The 17,224-nt window shown below is 40.0% G+C and overlaps 1 protein-coding gene across 1 annotated transcript; it reads left to right on the plus strand.

Annotated features, from left to right (window-relative positions):
• The first annotated feature begins 22 nt into the window (after positions 1–22).
• On the plus strand, positions 23–16,983 carry LOC137181936 (inter-alpha-trypsin inhibitor heavy chain H3-like). The gene is made up of 22 exons (XM_067588068.1): positions 23–171; positions 530–559; positions 1,211–1,234; positions 1,575–1,729; positions 1,859–1,963; positions 2,098–2,260; positions 2,422–2,532; positions 2,712–2,840; positions 3,111–3,227; positions 3,334–3,502; positions 3,617–3,742; positions 3,838–4,019; positions 4,221–4,406; positions 4,504–4,643; positions 4,768–4,928; positions 5,166–5,192; positions 5,287–5,343; positions 5,463–5,576; positions 13,932–14,133; positions 14,334–14,506; positions 16,100–16,211; positions 16,341–16,983. The coding sequence occupies exons 1-22, from the start codon at positions 58–60 to the stop codon at positions 16,477–16,479; spliced, it is 2,736 nt and encodes a 911-aa protein (XP_067444169.1). The 5' UTR covers positions 23–57; the 3' UTR covers positions 16,480–16,983.
• The last annotated feature ends 241 nt before the right edge of the window (positions 16,984–17,224 follow it).

A 17,224-nucleotide genomic window follows, 5' to 3' on the forward strand; every position in this document is an offset into this window, starting at 1 on the left:
GGCAGAGAGCTTTTTTCTCAGCAGTGAAGTCAACCAGTGTTCAGTAGAAGTTTGGTCATGTCTGGACTGTTGGGTGTTCGGCAGCTGCTGCTGTGGGGCATCGCCTGCCTCTGGCTGCCCAGCCTGGCCCGGGGGGCTCTGGTCGTCTCTGGGGACCATGCAGCTGTGCAGGTAACTTCACACACTGACTCTTTTATACTCTACTCTTAACTTGAAATTACATTGTTTTATTGTTGTCATTTTGCCAGTATTTATTTTATCTGATGATCCCTGATTGAATCACTAGTGCTTCTTATGTTTCTTATGAATAATCCCTTTAACACAAACTGTGCTCCTTCATAACTAGTTGGCATCTTAAATCCTACTCAGTTTTGCTGTCATATTCTCCTTCTAACTTCTCCTCTTTGTGAGATAAATGATTTAAAGTATATTGTGTGAATGAGTGCTTCTTTCTTACAAATTAGTTCATGTTATAGCAGTGGCTTTTTCTAATATCTTGTTGCTCTGCTCTGCTGTATTTGTATTTCAGGGGACAAGAGGAGCTGACAGATCACTGCAGGTATTTAGCTGAAACTACTGAATTTACAGACAGTTGCTTCATGTTATAGGGACAATATTTGGTTATGGAGTTGCATCTTTCTGTTCATACATTATTCACCGGTGTTTTGGTCATTGTTAAATATCATCATTCTACAGGTTTCATATTTACTCTGAATGATAAAGAGCTAACTTGAACCTTAAAATAAAAACAACAGTTTCAGTTGGAATTACCAGCTTTGCAAAGTCTGAGGGTTTGGTTATCTGGTAGTATTTCTCCTGATGAATACAGATCATTGTTTAACTTACATTTGCTTTTTACTTCAGCATTCCTTACAATACAGTAGTGTTTTGATATGATTTCACTTTTCATCATTTTCTTTACAAAGTTTCTGGACATGTGTCCAGTTTAAGTACAATAACATGTATGTAAAATCCAAGGAGCCAGTTGTTAAATACAGAGGCCTCAAAAGGAAATGAAAAACAAACAAACAAAAAGAAAAGAACAAAGAAAAGAGGAGGGGGTGTATGTATAATGTAATTATATGTATAGGGTAAGTGTGACAAAGGAGATGGGAGGGGAAAGATGTATGAATGTTTGGGATTTAGATCATTATTCCTTTTTCATCCAGATCTAAAACGAATATCATCTCTCTTTTCTTTTGTCTTACAGAAAAGAAGCACAAATGATGGCACAGTAAGAAAAGAATCAGTTTAGATCTTTATTGACAATACCCACACTATCCATGCTTAATGCTTCCAGCACCCAGGTTGACTCACCCAAACAGTCTCATCACATCACTCCCAAAGTGGAATCAGTGACATAATGTCTTTTTAAAAATGTTTTCAAGCTGTAATAATTTTTCTTTGGCACAAATCAGGGCAGCATATTGTTGGCTTGACTCCGCTTGAAATGACATAAAAGTAGAGCATCTTCCTTACTGTATTAAAATACTGTATGTGAGGGGCTTGTGACAAGTTGTCCATGTTGTTCTATTGCTGTTTTCTATCTCTTCCTCCCTGTTTCTGTATCTCAGGTGGAGGTGTATAGTGTGACAGTGGACTGCACCGTGGCGTCTCGTTTCGCTCACACTGTCATGACCTCAAAGGCTCTGAACAAAGCAAGCTCCTCACAGGAAATCTTCTTCGAAGTGGAGCTTCCAAAGACCGCCTTCATCACCAACTTCAGCATGTCAGTCTGTCATTCCTACATTCCTGGCAATATTTGTGCTTCCTTTTGCAGTTGTGCTCTAAAGCAGGTTTTTGTCAGTGACACAGTTCATTTACTCAATTTGTCATCCTCCATTTTTGGACCTTACAGGGAAATTGATGGTCAGGAGTATGTTGGAGAGGTGAAAGAGAAAGAGAAAGCCAAGAAACAGTATGAGAAGGCTGTTTCCTCAGGACAGACTGCTGGACTGGTCAAGTAAGTCATTTAAGATGAAAAAGACCACCCACACCACCTCTTTACACGTACTAAAGCAACGTAGTGTATCTAAAGTTCCTAAACTGATCATTTTAACATCAGAGGCGGTCAGTTGTGTCTGTGTTTTTTTAAAGGGTGTCTGGAAGAAAGATGGAGAAGTTTTCAGTGTCTGTCAACATTGCAGCTGAAAGTAACGTAACTTTCATTCTGACCTATGAGGAGCTCCTTCAGAGGAAACTGGGCCAGTATGAGATTCTGACCCGAGTTAAACCCAAACAACCGGTCCAGGAGTTTCAGGTGAATCCATGTACACATCCTGGCTCTTCCTGATTTCCTGCTTGTGTCAGATATTCTTAATAAGTGGTTTTCCTCACAAAATTAACTCACTGTTCCTGTGTGTGTGTGTGTGTGTGTGTGTGTCTGCGTGTGTGCATGCATGCCTGACTGTGTGGAGACAGATTGTGACAAACATTTACGAGCCTCAAGGCATTTCTTATGTTGATGCTCAAGCAACCTTCCTCTCCAATGAGCTGCTCCCCCTAGTGGAGAAAACTGTCACAGACAAAAAGGTACATGCTACAGAAAATGAGATTGTCTCTGATTGTTGCATCTGTGTGTCTCTGTTTTAGTTTTCAAAGTGAAGGTAATGTTGGTCTGACTTCCTGTCTCTGTATTCAATAAAATGAACAACATACAGAATTTAAGAAGTAAGAATGGGCCAAACTGAATGTATTAATCCTCTTGTCAGGCTCACATCTCTTTTTCACCAACTATGGACCAGCAGAGGAAGTGTCCAGGTTGTGATGAGACACTGATCGATGGAGATTTTATCATCAAGTATGATGTGAACCGTGCAAAGAGCCTCGGGGACATTCAGGTCAGCAGTCAACAAATATTGTACATCAGAATCACCTCAGTGTCTGATGTCTGCATATTTATACCAGGCTTCACATATAAAACTATGCAGAGTCACTTTAACCTTCTTTGTTCGCAGAACAAGTTCTGAAAGAAAATCAAAAAATCTGTAATAAGACTGCAACAACATAAAATGAATAAACTTTTTCTCTGGAAAAGAAATGATTACAATTGCAGCCTTCTGTCAGTCTTTCATGTATTTTACTGCTCTTTATGATTCTCTTCCCTTCAGATTGTGAACGGATACTTTGTGCACTTCTTTGCTCCACCTGACCTACCCAGAGTCCCAAAGAACGTGGTGTTTGTGATCGACAGGAGCACCTCAATGAGGGGAACAAAGATCCAGCAGGTAAGAGACTGTTCAGACATCAGACATGATTCAAAGGTAAAGTGGTTCTAATACATTGATGCACACAAGCACGCATTTTGACCTCTGACCTTGTAACTGTTTGTAGACCCGAGAGGCAATGCTGGCCATCATCAAAGACCTCGATGAGGACGACTACTTTGCCCTCATCCAGTTTGATAGCATTATCGATCCTTGGAAGGAATCACTAACCAAAGCAACCAAGGAAAATGTGGCTGAAGCCATGGCCCACATTGGAAAGTTATCAGCCAGGGGAGGTTAATATAAAAACAAGTGACACCATCTTTAATGCCAAATGAAATCTTCACTCTCTAAATAAAAAATAAATGAAAACAATTTGTTTTACTAAATGTTTTGTGTTTTCCTTCCAGCAACTAATATCAATGATGCTGTGTTGCGAGGTGTGAACATGCTGGTGAAAGACAGACAGGAGAACAAGCTCCCAGAGGGGAGTATCGACATGATTATTTTACTGACTGATGGAATGCCAAATACCGGTGAGCAGACTATGCACATTTTATAACATATACTGTAAGTGGTGTACTTTATATTTGGCATTAAATTTGTGCCTGTTTTATCTGTGCATCTGAAGGCGAGTCGAACGTCCCAAGGATTCAGGAGAATGTGCGCTCTGCTATTGGAGGGAACATGTCTCTGTTCTGTCTTGGATTTGGAAACGATGTGGATTATTCCTTCCTGGATGTGATGAGCAAACAAAACAAGGGACTGGCCCGCAGAATCTATGAGGCCTCAGATGCAACCCTTCAACTCCAGGTGGAGGATTGAGGCTACACATTTTTGAGCCAATAGTTTTGTTTTCTAGAGGCACACACAAAGCCCAGAGTGTACTATTCAAAATTGGCCATATTCCCCTGGAAATATGTAACAACTATATGTATATAATTCTAATAAAACATATTTATATGGCACACAAATAAATGTATATAAATAAATGTGTGCATGATTCTATTACAGGGTTTCTATGAGGAGGTGTCCAGCCCTCTGCTTTTAGACGTGGACCTACGTTACCCCGACAACGCAGTGGACTTCGTGACCACCAACCACTTCAGCCAGTTGTTTAACGGCACAGAGATCGTGGTGGCTGGTCGGCTGATGGACAACGACCTGGACAACTTCCTGGTGGAAGTGTTCGCCCAGGGGGTGAGGAAAAAGAAACATCAGAAAGTTAGAGACAGTGCTGAGGTGTAGAAAAGCATTTTTTCAAGCATTGTTTCTTCCCCTTTTCTCTCACCAAAAGTTTGAGGAGGACTTCCAGGTGCAGGGCCAGGCCAGTGCTGTAGAGTGGGACGTGATTTACCCAGAGGAGGAGTACGTCTTTGGGGATTTCACAGAGCGTCTGTGGGCCTACCTCACCATCCAGCAGTTACTGGAGAAGAGGTCAGTTTAAGTAATTTTCTTCAAGCTGAGCCCTGAATTGCTTGAGCTTAAATATCTTTATTTACCAATGGTCTCATGAAAATGTCAAGTGTGAGAACTTGTGTGTATTTTTTCATTCTTGCAGCAAGATTGGCACCCCTGACGAGAAAGCCAATGCCACAGCCAAGGCCCTGGACATGTCCCTGCAGTATAGCTTCGTCACCCCTCTCACCTCCATGGTGGTCACCAAGCCTGACACTGAGGATGGAACAGACAGCCCTCTCATTGCTGATAAACTGACTGAGGGTAAGGGAGGGCAGAGAGGGTTTAAAAAGTGGCACTGGGTAGACTTTTCTTAATGTGGCATAACTGCAGTCAAGTAAAACTGTAACACACTGACGAGCAGCACCGGATACTGAATTTAAGTTAAAAACATATTATTTCTCTTTACTCCACTCACTACACCAGCAGAGGCTGGTGCTCCAGTTTGAACTGTGGAATTTAAAAAATTGTTTTTTATCTGTTTTGTTTTGTTTTTGTCAGACCAAAGACTACAGGCAGACAGAGTAGGTAAGACAGTCATTTTTTAACTAAATGAAATATAAAAGATGAAATCTATTCAGTGTGTTGTTTTTAACCTTGAATTTATTGTTTCTGTATGCAGCACATCGCTTTGTAAGCCCCCCTTTGTACTCATATGCTGCCCGACCCACATATTTTGGTAAGTTGTCTTGTTTTATAGCTCATCTTGTTTGGCCTCTACTAAGAACGTGACACAAGATCACATCTATCTTAACCATTTTGTTTATTACTGTCATTTTACTCCGGTGTTGCCTGCAGTGGATGGAGATCCTCATTTCATGATAGAGCTGCCAGACAGAGATGACGCTCTGTGCTTCAACATCAACGACAAACCAGGAACCATTTTCAACCTGGTCAAAGACCCAACGTCAGGTCAGCCGAGTCCTGATTAACATCATGACATTCTTACTTGAGATGTGGTGCCTGATGTCCTTTTTTCATTACACATATAGTGACTAAGTCCTACACTTTAGCCGCTACTACTACATTAGCACATTAGCACATTGGAAAAGACTGAACATCATTTCTAAGTATACTCATAAACAATATTCAATCTTTTCCAATACTTCATATATTATGCATTTATTTTCTTATCAATGTCCATTTTCGGTATTGTTCATCACTTCCAATAAGCTTACAATATAAAGTTAAAACAAATACAGCCAAGCAATAAATCTGAGCAAGTAAAAAACTGTTTGCTCGTTTCCATCAGCAGCATCTGAGATTACTGGGATGAACTTAAATAACCTATTACCAGCCTGGCCTTTACCATACACCCCCTAGTGTTTGGGAGTAATATTACATTTAACACAAATCAAATACATGGTTCACACACACCAGGCCCTAATTGCTTCTGTCAGAAGACAAAGCAATTTTCAAACTATATTTCAAGGAGCCATGACACTGCAAAACAAAACCCAAATCCATAACAGATATTAACATTCTTACACATAAGTATTAATAATTCATGCAATGTTTCTTATTGCGTAATCCATAATATACACATGAATTTGACAACAATCCCTAATCTGTAGCTTCACATAACAGACATATTTTAGTCACAGGTCTTTCTATTACATTTGTCTTTGTTTGAAGATGAACAGAATGTACAAGACAAGGTAGATAATCATGAACCCATATTTTTCAGAAGAGATTGGCGATATATTGGATTTGTTTCCATCTTCTCTTTGTATATATAGATCTTTCGTTTCAAAAAGTCCTGGTGGTAGCACTGGTTTCCCTTTCATTAGAAGCAAGTGGTCTTGGGTTAATGCCTCAAGGTCATTTGGATCCTCAGACAGTCTCAAAATGGGGCGATCATTAAGCATTGCTTCAATTTCCGGGGCACAATTTGAAAATCTTCATCATCCAAACTTTGCTGACCGAGGACAGAACTCAAAACTTTTCTGATCATCCATATGATGCACTCCCAAGCACCACCGTGATGGGTGGGTTAAAACACCACTTAATTCCCTTTTGTGCCAAAGATCTTTCAATGTGGTTCTGATTTAAAGAAGCTAAGGCTTCTCTTAGCTCTCTTTCTGCTCCCACAAAGTTGGTACCATTGTCTGATCTCATGTGAGAAACTTGTCCTCTCCGACAGAGGAGTGTTGATACATGAGTTTGTATCAAGAGAGTAAGCAACTTGCAGGTGAACGGCTCTACTTGCCATTCGAGTGAGGATTACTCCATAATGTTTCATGATGTTGCCTCCTCCTTTCACATCATCTGGACCAAAATAATCTACATCAACATTAGTGAATGGAGGCAGATCAGGGACAATTCTCTCTGTAGGCAAATCTGCCATTTTTTGTTCACTGGTCTTTCCTCTGTAACGCCTGCAGAATCTGTACCTTGCTATGATTTTCCTCACTGCAAAGTTGGCATTTGCAGTCCAGTATTTTTTCCTTACAGTGGAAAGTACATGATCTCTCCCTCCATCGCCCAGCTGTTCATAAAAATATCAGAGAATGAGGTTTGAGATGTGTTGGTCTTTAGATAAGACCAGGGGATGTTTTATATCCTCAGGCATTGCTGCTTTAGAATTCCTTCTAGAATTGGGTCAAGTTTGTAGATAGTGCTACCATTTTTTTACCTCTGATTTGCTAGAAGTTAGTGCAACAATTTCATCGTGGAATCTCTCTTGCTGACAAAAGGAAATTGTTGATGTCTCAGCTTCTGAGAGATCCATCAGCAACACTTTCTGACTTCCGAGTGAAGCTCTAAAAGCTTGCATCTCTTTATATGCATCCAATGATGGTGATCCATTAGTAAATATTGCAAGCTGCAACTGTTTTCTTCTCTTACTCAGAGTTCCATTCAGTTTGATGATCCAAGCAACTGCAACCTTTAACCTTTGCCAGTCAGAAAAATAAGTTATCAGTTGATAAGTCGCATTCAAAGTGTCAACAACAGTTGCATTCACCATGAGATTTCGTTTAACCTCTGGGTTGTGACACTGAAATCCATAGGGGATGCTGGCCACTTTTCTTCAGGTTCCCATAGAAACTTTGGGCTTTTAATCCATCTCTAGATGACCAGATTATCTGCCTTCAATCCTCTTGAAGCATCATGGGCAGGGTTTTTGTGACGTGAGAATGTATCTCCATTGTGAAATATTTGAGTTGTCCCTTATAGTAGATACCCTGTTTGCAACAAAGGTTTGGAACCTTTTGTCCTCATTTTTAATGTACTTTAGAACAGATGTGCTGTCAGTCCAAAAGTTTGATTTCATCAATGGAAGCTGAAGCTCTGATTGAAGCATAACAGCAACAACAGCAGCTGTGAGTTCCAGGCGAGGTATGGTAACGGGCTTCAGTGGGGCTACTCTGGCTTTGCCAAACAAGAAAGCAACATGAACCATTTTCTCAATGTTCTGCATTTTGAGGTAGGTAACTTTACCATATATATTCTCGCTAGCATCGGAGAAGTGGTGCAGTTGGGCACTTGCAGTACTTCCAATACTTTGGATTTGATACACCTGCTGACCTTGAAATCTGCCACTTTTTCAAGATCTGTTAGCCACTTGTTCCACTTCTGCTGAAAAGTCTGATATCGGTATCAGGTCATCCCAATCATACTTCCTCCTACATAACTCCTGCAACAACAGTTTGGCAGGTAGTATGAGAGGTGCTCAGAATCCCAATGGATCGTAGACAGAACTAATAATGGACAACATGCCACGTTTGGTGTGGGGTTACTCCTTGACTTTCAGTTTGAATTTGAAAGTGTCTGTCTCCATGCACCATTGCAGACCTAAAGCCCTCTCTATTGGCAGCTTATCTCTGTCCAGATCTAGCTCATACAGGTTCTTCGATTTGTGTTCTTCTGGAATGTTTTGAAGCACTTTCCAACTATTACTAATCCATTTTGTGAGTTTGAAACCTCCTCTGTTGCAAACAGCTATAAGGTTCTTAACCATGGTGACAGCATCCTCTTCAGAGGGCAGGCTCTTCAGAAGGTCATCCATATAGAGGTTTCTGTTGACTGTTTAGGTCACTTCTACTGGATAGCTGGTTTGGTTATCCTCAGCAGTTTTCCTAAGAGCAAAGCATGCACAGCTGGGTGAAGAACCTGCCCCAATTGAATGGATAGTCATGTGATGCTCTACAGGATCCTGCTCCAGGTTACCTTCAGGCCACCACAAGGATAGAAGAAGTTCACATGTTCCTTTACCACCTTTACTTGGTGGAACATAGATTGTATGTCAGCCATTATTGCTACAGACTCCTGTCTGAACTTACATAAGGACTCCTACCAATGAGCTGGTCCTTGCAGAAGGTGACTGTTGAGCGAGACCCCTTTGAACTCTGCTCCACAGTCAAACACCACTCATAATGTTCCCTTCCTTGGATGGTACACTCTATGGTGAGGTATATAACACACTTTTCCCTCACATGGTTCCAACTGATGTTGTGGCACTCCTTCGGCATAGCTATTGCTAATGACATCATCAAGAAAGTTGGTGCACTCATCATGAAAACTTGGGTCCTTCTGAAGTTTCTTTCTCAGACCATGCACACGTTGCTTGGCAACGTAGAGGTTGTTTGGCATGGTTATATTTTCTCTTTTGAAAGGCAGTTTGATTTTATAGTGCCCATCTTGAAGCTCAACAGAGCTTTCATCAATTTAGACAAACTTCTTTTCCTGTCTTGACATCTCTTCTTGGTCTTTAGAGGTTCTCTCTTTGAAGTCTTGGTTGTATTGGTTGGTTAATAATTCCTCTATCCTGTCGACAATAATCCTGTTAACAATAACTTCAGGGTTGCCACTCCCACTCTGCTTGTCATTGTTTCCTTTTAATGGACCATTAATCACCCACCCCAGTAAGGTTCTGACAGCATATGGTCTATCTCCGTGACTATTAATCCCCTCCAAGGTTCCATCAACTTGGAGGAATTGGTGCCGATAAACAAGTCAACATCAGCTCTTATATGAGGGATCTGAATACCTTTGCGATAAGGCCACTTAACCAGCTCATCTTCACTGATAATGTTGTTTGTGGACACAGGCATCTCTTCGTCCATCAGAGTTCAACCTGTCCACCAGTTTTTCAGAACAGAAGGTACCTGTGCTTCCTTGATCCAGAAAAGCATATGTTCCAATCACTTTATTTCCCCTTGCACACTTCACTTGTACAGGCAAGATTGGAATGCCACTGCTGTTGCCAGCCCCTGTATGACCACAAGCTGAGGTAGTTGTGCAAATCTCTGATCTTTTCTTTGGTCATTCAGTATCTTCATGGATAACCCACTCATTTTTTTCAATACGCAAAATGCTGGGATGAGTTTGGTTGCATTGACTGCAAGTAATGCACCTATCGCAATTCTTGCTTAAGTGCCCTGTGTGCAAATAACCGAAACAAAGACCTTTCTCCTTTAGAAAATTAAATTTTTCCCTCTGTGTCTTTCTTCCCAGCTGTGGACACTGCTCCAATGCATGACCACATGCACAATACAGACAGGAAACAGGGTTTGCCTTTGTACAGAAGATAACTTCATTCTTAATATTATCATTCTTTAGAGCATCTGCTTTAAATTCATCCTTAATAGACACATGAGTTGCAAATCGGTTTCTTTTGAACTGTGTTTTCAATTGAGACTTGCCTCTGACTCCTCCTTTAACAAGCGGAGTGTCCTGTATGTCTGCAAAGACTGGATCTGAAACAATTCTGACCTGTTGCTCAATGAACTTGACAATGTCAGTGAAACAAGCTCTTTGGTTATCTCTGTCCAAAATTTCACATGCTCTTACTCTCCATTTTTCTCTGAGTTTATATGGAATTTTCTGAATCAGAGTTTTCATATTTGCTGGCATGTTTAGCTCTTCCAAGTAATACTGTGGTTCCTCCATAGCATTGGAACATTTGCGTAGGAAAAGTGCATATGCTTGGAGTCTTTTAACATCCTCAGACTTGACACTTGGCCTTGAGCAGATGCTTAGCAACAGCCTAACCTCTCTGAGTCATATGAAGTTAGCTGTGCAGAAGATCCCTTGGCTCTCCCCTGGTAAACTGCTCAAGATAATACAAACAGTCCCCTTTACTGTTAGTTTTTGCTTCCACGCAATTGTCAAACGCTTGAATATTTTAAGCTGTAGAGGATATCCATCAAAAATAAAATAGAAACTGAGAGGTTTGCATTTGAACAAGGAGTGTTGTTATCTCATTTTGTCATTGCAACAAACTGTAGAGATCTCCCGATGGTAGAGAGGTTTGAATGACTCCAGGCTTTGTTTGCCACTCCAGAGGATCCAAAGTTGACTTATGTAATGTTTTCATATCTTGTTGAGATTTGGCATCATCCTACTTACTATTGTGAGCTGTGTCCTTGGACTTGTGGTGATCGGGTGCAACTTCTTTTTCCACCAATGACTGAGTATTGTTTTGCACTTAATGAAGAGACGTATGCTGCTGTGAGGACTGCTCATACCAAGGCTCATATTTTTTGTTTTTAAGTTTAGTCTCTTTCCTGAAATAAGACTCCATTCCATCGCACCATCCATCTGAAACACTGCTATTGTCACAGGCTTGGAGTACTGCTAGCCTAGAAGTAGAGGCTGCTATTTCAGTGTCCAGCTCAAGCTGCTACTTTTTCCTCCTTAAAAAATCTTACTGCTCCTCCAAAGCGCACTTCTCCTTTAAAGCAGCAGCACGAGCCATGAGTGCTGCCTTGTCCACCTCTGCTTTTATGTACAGCCACTCGATTAATCGAATTTTATTACGATTTTGGCTTCCAACGATTATGAAAACAAGATAATCGAGATAAAACGATTATTCTGCCACATTCCGTTTCACAGTGATGCTCTGGTTTTGTCTTGTGCTATAAATCCAGCGCATCGTGTGTCGAGACAGACAGAGCGGAGTCTCCCTCACAGCATGGGTGTGTCTGAAATTAACAGTCAAATGTTCAGTGGTGGAAACTGACTCATTGAGACATCTACAGGCTACCTTGTTTTAGTTTCAGTCAGACTTTGGATGCTGTTATTTTAGATATGAAGATGTTTTGCTCCGTGTAATGATCTCTCCTTTCATCCAGCCACTTGGAGCCGCATTTTCTCTGTCTGCAGCAGGGTTTACGTTAGCCGGTATATGCCAGCTTTTTGCTGGTATCTTGTGTAGTTACAGATTAAAATATCAACAGCCAAAACGTCCGGTGGGAAATATGACGATTGCCAAATAAATAAATTAATTAATTCACAGCATATTAAATAGTCTGATATTGTGTGACATATAATGGCCATTGTAAATTTGTGTGCACATATTATCATAAAGCGTAAATCCAATGCATTGGTTTCAACTGTCTTAACCTGTCTTAACAAAACTAACATTTTGTTTCATGGATTTAAGTAGGCCACTGACTTACTATAAATATGGAAGAAGAAAAGGTGCAATCTTGCAACCCACTTACTGATGATAAACGGTCAGTGAATGAGGCTGACCTTGATGGGGGTGTGAGAGAACTAGAAACGGGCACTGTGAAAAAGCGCTCTGTTAAATTAACACACAAAGCACTGATGGACAAAATAGAGAATTTAGAGGAAAGAACGACTAAATTAAACAAATTGTCTAAACTAAAACAAACTATTGACTTGATGAGTGATAAAGACTATATAAATGAGGTGAAATGTGCATTTGACAGGTTTAAAGGGGTGTGTGATGAAGCTAAACATGAATGCATGTGACTCTATTGGGGTTATTACCTGAAGATGAAGCAACGAAACATGAAATATGGTACAAAGCAAAAATGTTGAATATCAGTGATTTTATTGCTGATGTGAGTAAATGGTTGTCTAAAACTCAGAATTGCCCTGCTGCTGATGACGGTGACAATGATAGAGAGGAGGTTTGTGTTGAACCTCATGACAGCATTTCAAATGTTGAGTCAAATTCCTCCAGTAAACAGTCAAGTCACAAAAGCTCCAAAAGCAGTCAATCTTCTACTTCTTCTGCACGAATTAAAGTAGGGCTGCTCGATTATGGCAAAAATCATAATCACAATTATTTTGGTCAATATTGAGATCATGATTATTTAACAGGATTACTCATTGACTTTGGAAACATCATGCCTTTATTGAACTTTTTTAAACAAAACTCGTCTTTTAATAGTGGATTTCTTTGAATTTTAAATATAAATCAATTGAAAAAAATAAAAAATGTTAAAAAAAAATGTTTAAAACAAGAGATAAATGCATTTTGTATATATATAAGTTAAACCTCCTACTGATCAATTACATGTTAATTAACTGTGGAGCTCCAGGTTGATCCGTTTCACTGTGCCAGTGCTGGATGTAATGTTACCCGAGAGCAAATGGTCAGATTTTTCGTGTTAACTGCTGTCGAGCTAAAGTGTAGGGCTGCTGCTGGAATGTGTGGCTTTTCAATCTCTTAGTCACATCTGACCAAACACTCAGTGAATCTCTCAATGTCTTAACGGAGGCAAAATGAAACTTTTGCATAATATAAGTTTATATTTAAGTTGTCTTATAGGTCACACAATATTAGACTATTTAATATGCTATTAATGAATTTATTTATTTATTTATTTGGCAATCAGCATATTTCCCACCAGACATTTTGGCCGTTGATATTTTCATCTGCCGGACAACTACACGTGATACCAGCAAACTCTGCTGCAGACAGACAAAGCGTGGCTCCAAGTGGCTGGATGAAAGGAGAGATCATTACACAGAGCAAAACATCCTCATATCTAAAATAACAGCATCCAATGTCTGACTGAAACTAAAACAAAGTAGCCTGTAGATGTCTCAATAAGTCAGTTTTCACCGCTGAACATTTGACTGTTAAATCCAGACCCATTCACGCTGTGAGGAAGACTCCACTCTGTCTGTCTCACTGTGCTGTCCGGCTGCTCCGACATACAATGCGCTGGATTTATAACACAAGACAAAACCAGAGCATCACTGTGAAATGGAATGTGGCAGAATAATCGTTTTATCTCGATTATCTTGTTTTCATAATTGTTGAAAGCCAAAATCATAATTGAAAATAAAATTTGATTAATCAAGCAGCTCTACCCTCTACTAATATTACATTTAACACAGTTCAAATACATAGCTCCTACAACACATGTATACACCTTCTGGACCAAGATTTAAATTGTTGATTTTCTTTCTCACTTTTGACACTTGTAACTCCTCATATATGTGTCAGTCAATCATCTCCTGCAGTTAAACAGTGAGAGGCTGAGTCCCATGTTATTTCTTCAGGTATTTTAGTGAATGGCCAGATCATCGGAGACAAGAAAATCCCCCTTGATGGTAAAATCAACACTTACTTTTGGCGTTTTGGCATCACCCACCAGAAGCTGGGTGTGAGACTGGAGGTGAGCACTCAGGACATCTTGGTGTTTCAGGACGGCAAACGGGTCAAGCTGCTGTGGTCTGATACAGCCTCCCTCAAAGGAGCCAAGTGAGTGACTGAACCACCAGATTATCATCTTCTTCAGGGAAAGATCCCAATACATGAAAAATATAACAAAATAATGTTGCCCACTTATCTTCTCCATCTATCACAACCGCTTCACCTGTTTCCACTCTCCTCTTTCCTCTCCCTTCTGTCTCCCACGTCATTCATCTTCCCCTTCCTGCCTCCCCTTCTTTCTCCTCCAGTGTGGATCTTCTCGTGACCAAGGACCGTAGCCTAACGATAACCCTAAGAGATTCTGTCAAGTTTGTGATCCTGCTACACAAAGTGTGGAAGAAGCACCCGTACCACCGGGACTACTTGGGTTTCTACACAGTGGACAGCCACCTCCTGTCTCCCTCTGTTCATGGTCTGCTAGGTACAACATGACACACTTGTTGGGATGTAGATTGCATGGTTTAGGGTTTGATAGAAGGTCAAGCTAAGTGATCTGGCTTTCATTTCATTTCTATTATAATTTACGATGGTGTCTCATCAGAGCAGCCAAAAAAACTTCAATAATGAATCAACAAACATTTCGAGAAAAAAAGAAAGAAAAATGAAACGAAATGAAAATGAAATCTCTGCAGTTCCACTTGGCTCTATGAAGCATATTAGCATTTTTCAGCTAATTAGTTTGGTTTTACAGACCGCATCTTAAAGGATAAGGTTGGCAATTTGCTGTTTTTTCTTATTGTCAACAAATCTCATGTGCAGAGCCAAACCAACAATGAATTGAACCTACTTACAATTATTGTGTGTGTATCCAAAGCCTGATATATCTTATTCCTCTGTGCAGTAGACCTGTTGTTGCCCAAAAGCTATTAAAAACACATAAATGAGCCACGCAGCTGCACTGGGTGACATGTTCCTTCATCCCCTGGACAATGGTTACAGTACTTTGTTTAGAAAAGGCTCCAAAGAGTAAAAACAGCAATCACATTATCAATCTCAGGAGAAAAGTTCCTTTTATGGCAGACATCACTGTAAATGCAGCTCTGTGCTTCTGTTTACAGAGCTTTGCTAGCTTGTTGTGCTACATATCACAATCTCTTGACTTTGCACTAAAGTTCTTTGAGAAATTTGCAATGTAGCACAAAGTCAGGAGGTTGTGACATGTTTTAATAGCTCTTGGACAACAACGGAGGTCTACGGCACAGAGGAATAAGATATATCAGGCTTTGGATACACACACAATACTTATAAGTAGAATGAGTTCAATGTTGATTTGGCTCTGCACATGAGATTTGTCAACAAAAGAAAAATATAGAAAATCGTCCACCAAATCCTTTAACTTTTATGGTCTCACCATTCTCATCAACCCTGTTTGTAGCAGCAGCAGACAGCTGTTTTCAACAAAAACAAGGTTCTGAGAAATCCACAGTTGACAGGAGAATAAATATTGAACTTACATTTGTCAGTTGGCCAAAGACAAGACTCCAAATCAATACCAATGTTGGTTCATGTCTTCTGGATATATAGAAATAGGTAACCGTTTGCTGACATGTTCCCCATATCAACTTTATAAGTTGATAGAATGTCAAGTTTGTATTTACAGCTTGTTGTTTTCCCCTCAAGTAGTCAAAAACATAAATTATTGATACTTTAAATTAACCTGGATAGTTTCCTTATGTCAGAAAAAAAACACAAAAAACAAAAAACAAAAAAACAGAATAAGAATGAGTATTATTTGAATAGAATTAACATTACTTCACATTTCCTCTCTGTAAGGGGGGGGGGGGGGGGGGGGGGGGTAGTAGGTAAAGTTGCTAAACCGAAATGATCTGATTCTTACAAATATTTCCATTGATCATCTTTGTTCATACTGTAAACTGTATCTGTATAAACAAAGTAATACTGTAAACCAGTTGGTAATGATGTATTTTATGCCAAACAGAGAAATCAGACCAGATTAGAGTGAAGAGATAAGAAAAGAAATGATTTTCACTCCCAATGGTGGGTCATCCTCTAGGTCAGTTTTACAGCGGGATTGAATATGAGGTCACAGACCTGCGTACAGGTGACGTCCCAGAGAAACCAGACGCCACCATGTATGTGAAAGGACAGCAGCTCAATGTGACCAGGTACGCCACATGCCCCAGAGGTTGCATTTATTGTGTCCCAAATGGATAAATGTCTGTTTCTTCGTGTTGTTTTCATTGTGCAGTCCTAATATCATCGGGTCTACATGATGTTTTTGTCTTGGTCTACAGAGGCTGGCAGAGAGACTTCAGGAGAGATGTGAAGAACGGAGAAAATGTTCCCTGCTGGTTCATTCACAGTAATGGAACAGGCCTCATCGACGGAGATGTTTCAGACTACATTGTGTCAGGCCTTTTCAAAAGAGTTTAAAAGCAGTTTGCAGACAGTCTTATCACTGTTGTTCCTGTAAATCAGCACCCAAATTTATACAATAAAACACATACATAAAATAAAATCTGCCTGCACTCTTAACACTCTGTTGTTTCAGTATATATTGTGCTTACATGGTGCATTTTGCCAAATAAATTTAAATCAAGTTACCACAAACGAATTTCTCATCAGCAACCAATACATAACAATACACAGCAAGTGTGAGAAATGCAGAGTCAGCTGGGGCCCACAAGGCATTTTTGCTTTCGGGCCACTTGCATTAATCCGGCCCTGGCAGATGATGATTAAAGTATTAACATTAAAATGAAAAACAAGCAACCTGATTAACAACAGAACTCCAATAGCCTACCTCTCTGTGATGACATGAGCACTAACAATAGTACCTGAATGTATCACTAAGACTCCACACTGTAGACCCATGGGTACATTATCAAGTTAGAAAAATACAGAGAGACAAAACGATTGGTTCATTTTTGCCAAATACAGTGTCACATGATGAAAATGACTCATCAAATGGAGAGCAGAGTGCAGTGCAGCTTTTCCAAGTAAATAATACTGTTTGTTCACCGGGTTCAGAGTGGGTGCAAAACATATATGCTTGTTAACATATTTTCTGAATATACTTTAACTTAAAAAAACCTACAAGAGAGTCTCTGTGATTTTCTTGCAGTACTCCACTGTTTGCTCTCCAGCAAATGAGAAATTACGTAAACACATGTTAAGT

The sequence above is a fragment of the Thunnus thynnus genome, chromosome 4 (genome assembly GCF_963924715.1).
Source record: "Thunnus thynnus chromosome 4, fThuThy2.1, whole genome shotgun sequence".
NCBI lineage: Eukaryota > Metazoa > Chordata > Actinopteri > Scombriformes > Scombridae > Thunnus > Thunnus thynnus.

What these genes read in the sequence shown, in the direction of transcription:
- LOC137181936 (XM_067588068.1), top strand. Translation starts at nt 58, where the DNA reads ATGTCTGGACTGTTGGGTGTTCGGCAGCTGCTGCTGTGGGGCATCGCC. An exon ending in AACCGGTCCAGGAGTTTCAG is followed by an intron (nt 2,261 to 2,421) that starts GTGAATCCATGT and finishes GTGTGGAGACAG; the next exon opens with ATTGTGACAAACATTTACGA. An exon ending in GGGGAACAAAGATCCAGCAG is followed by an intron (nt 3,228 to 3,333) that starts GTAAGAGACTGT and finishes AACTGTTTGTAG; the next exon opens with ACCCGAGAGGCAATGCTGGC.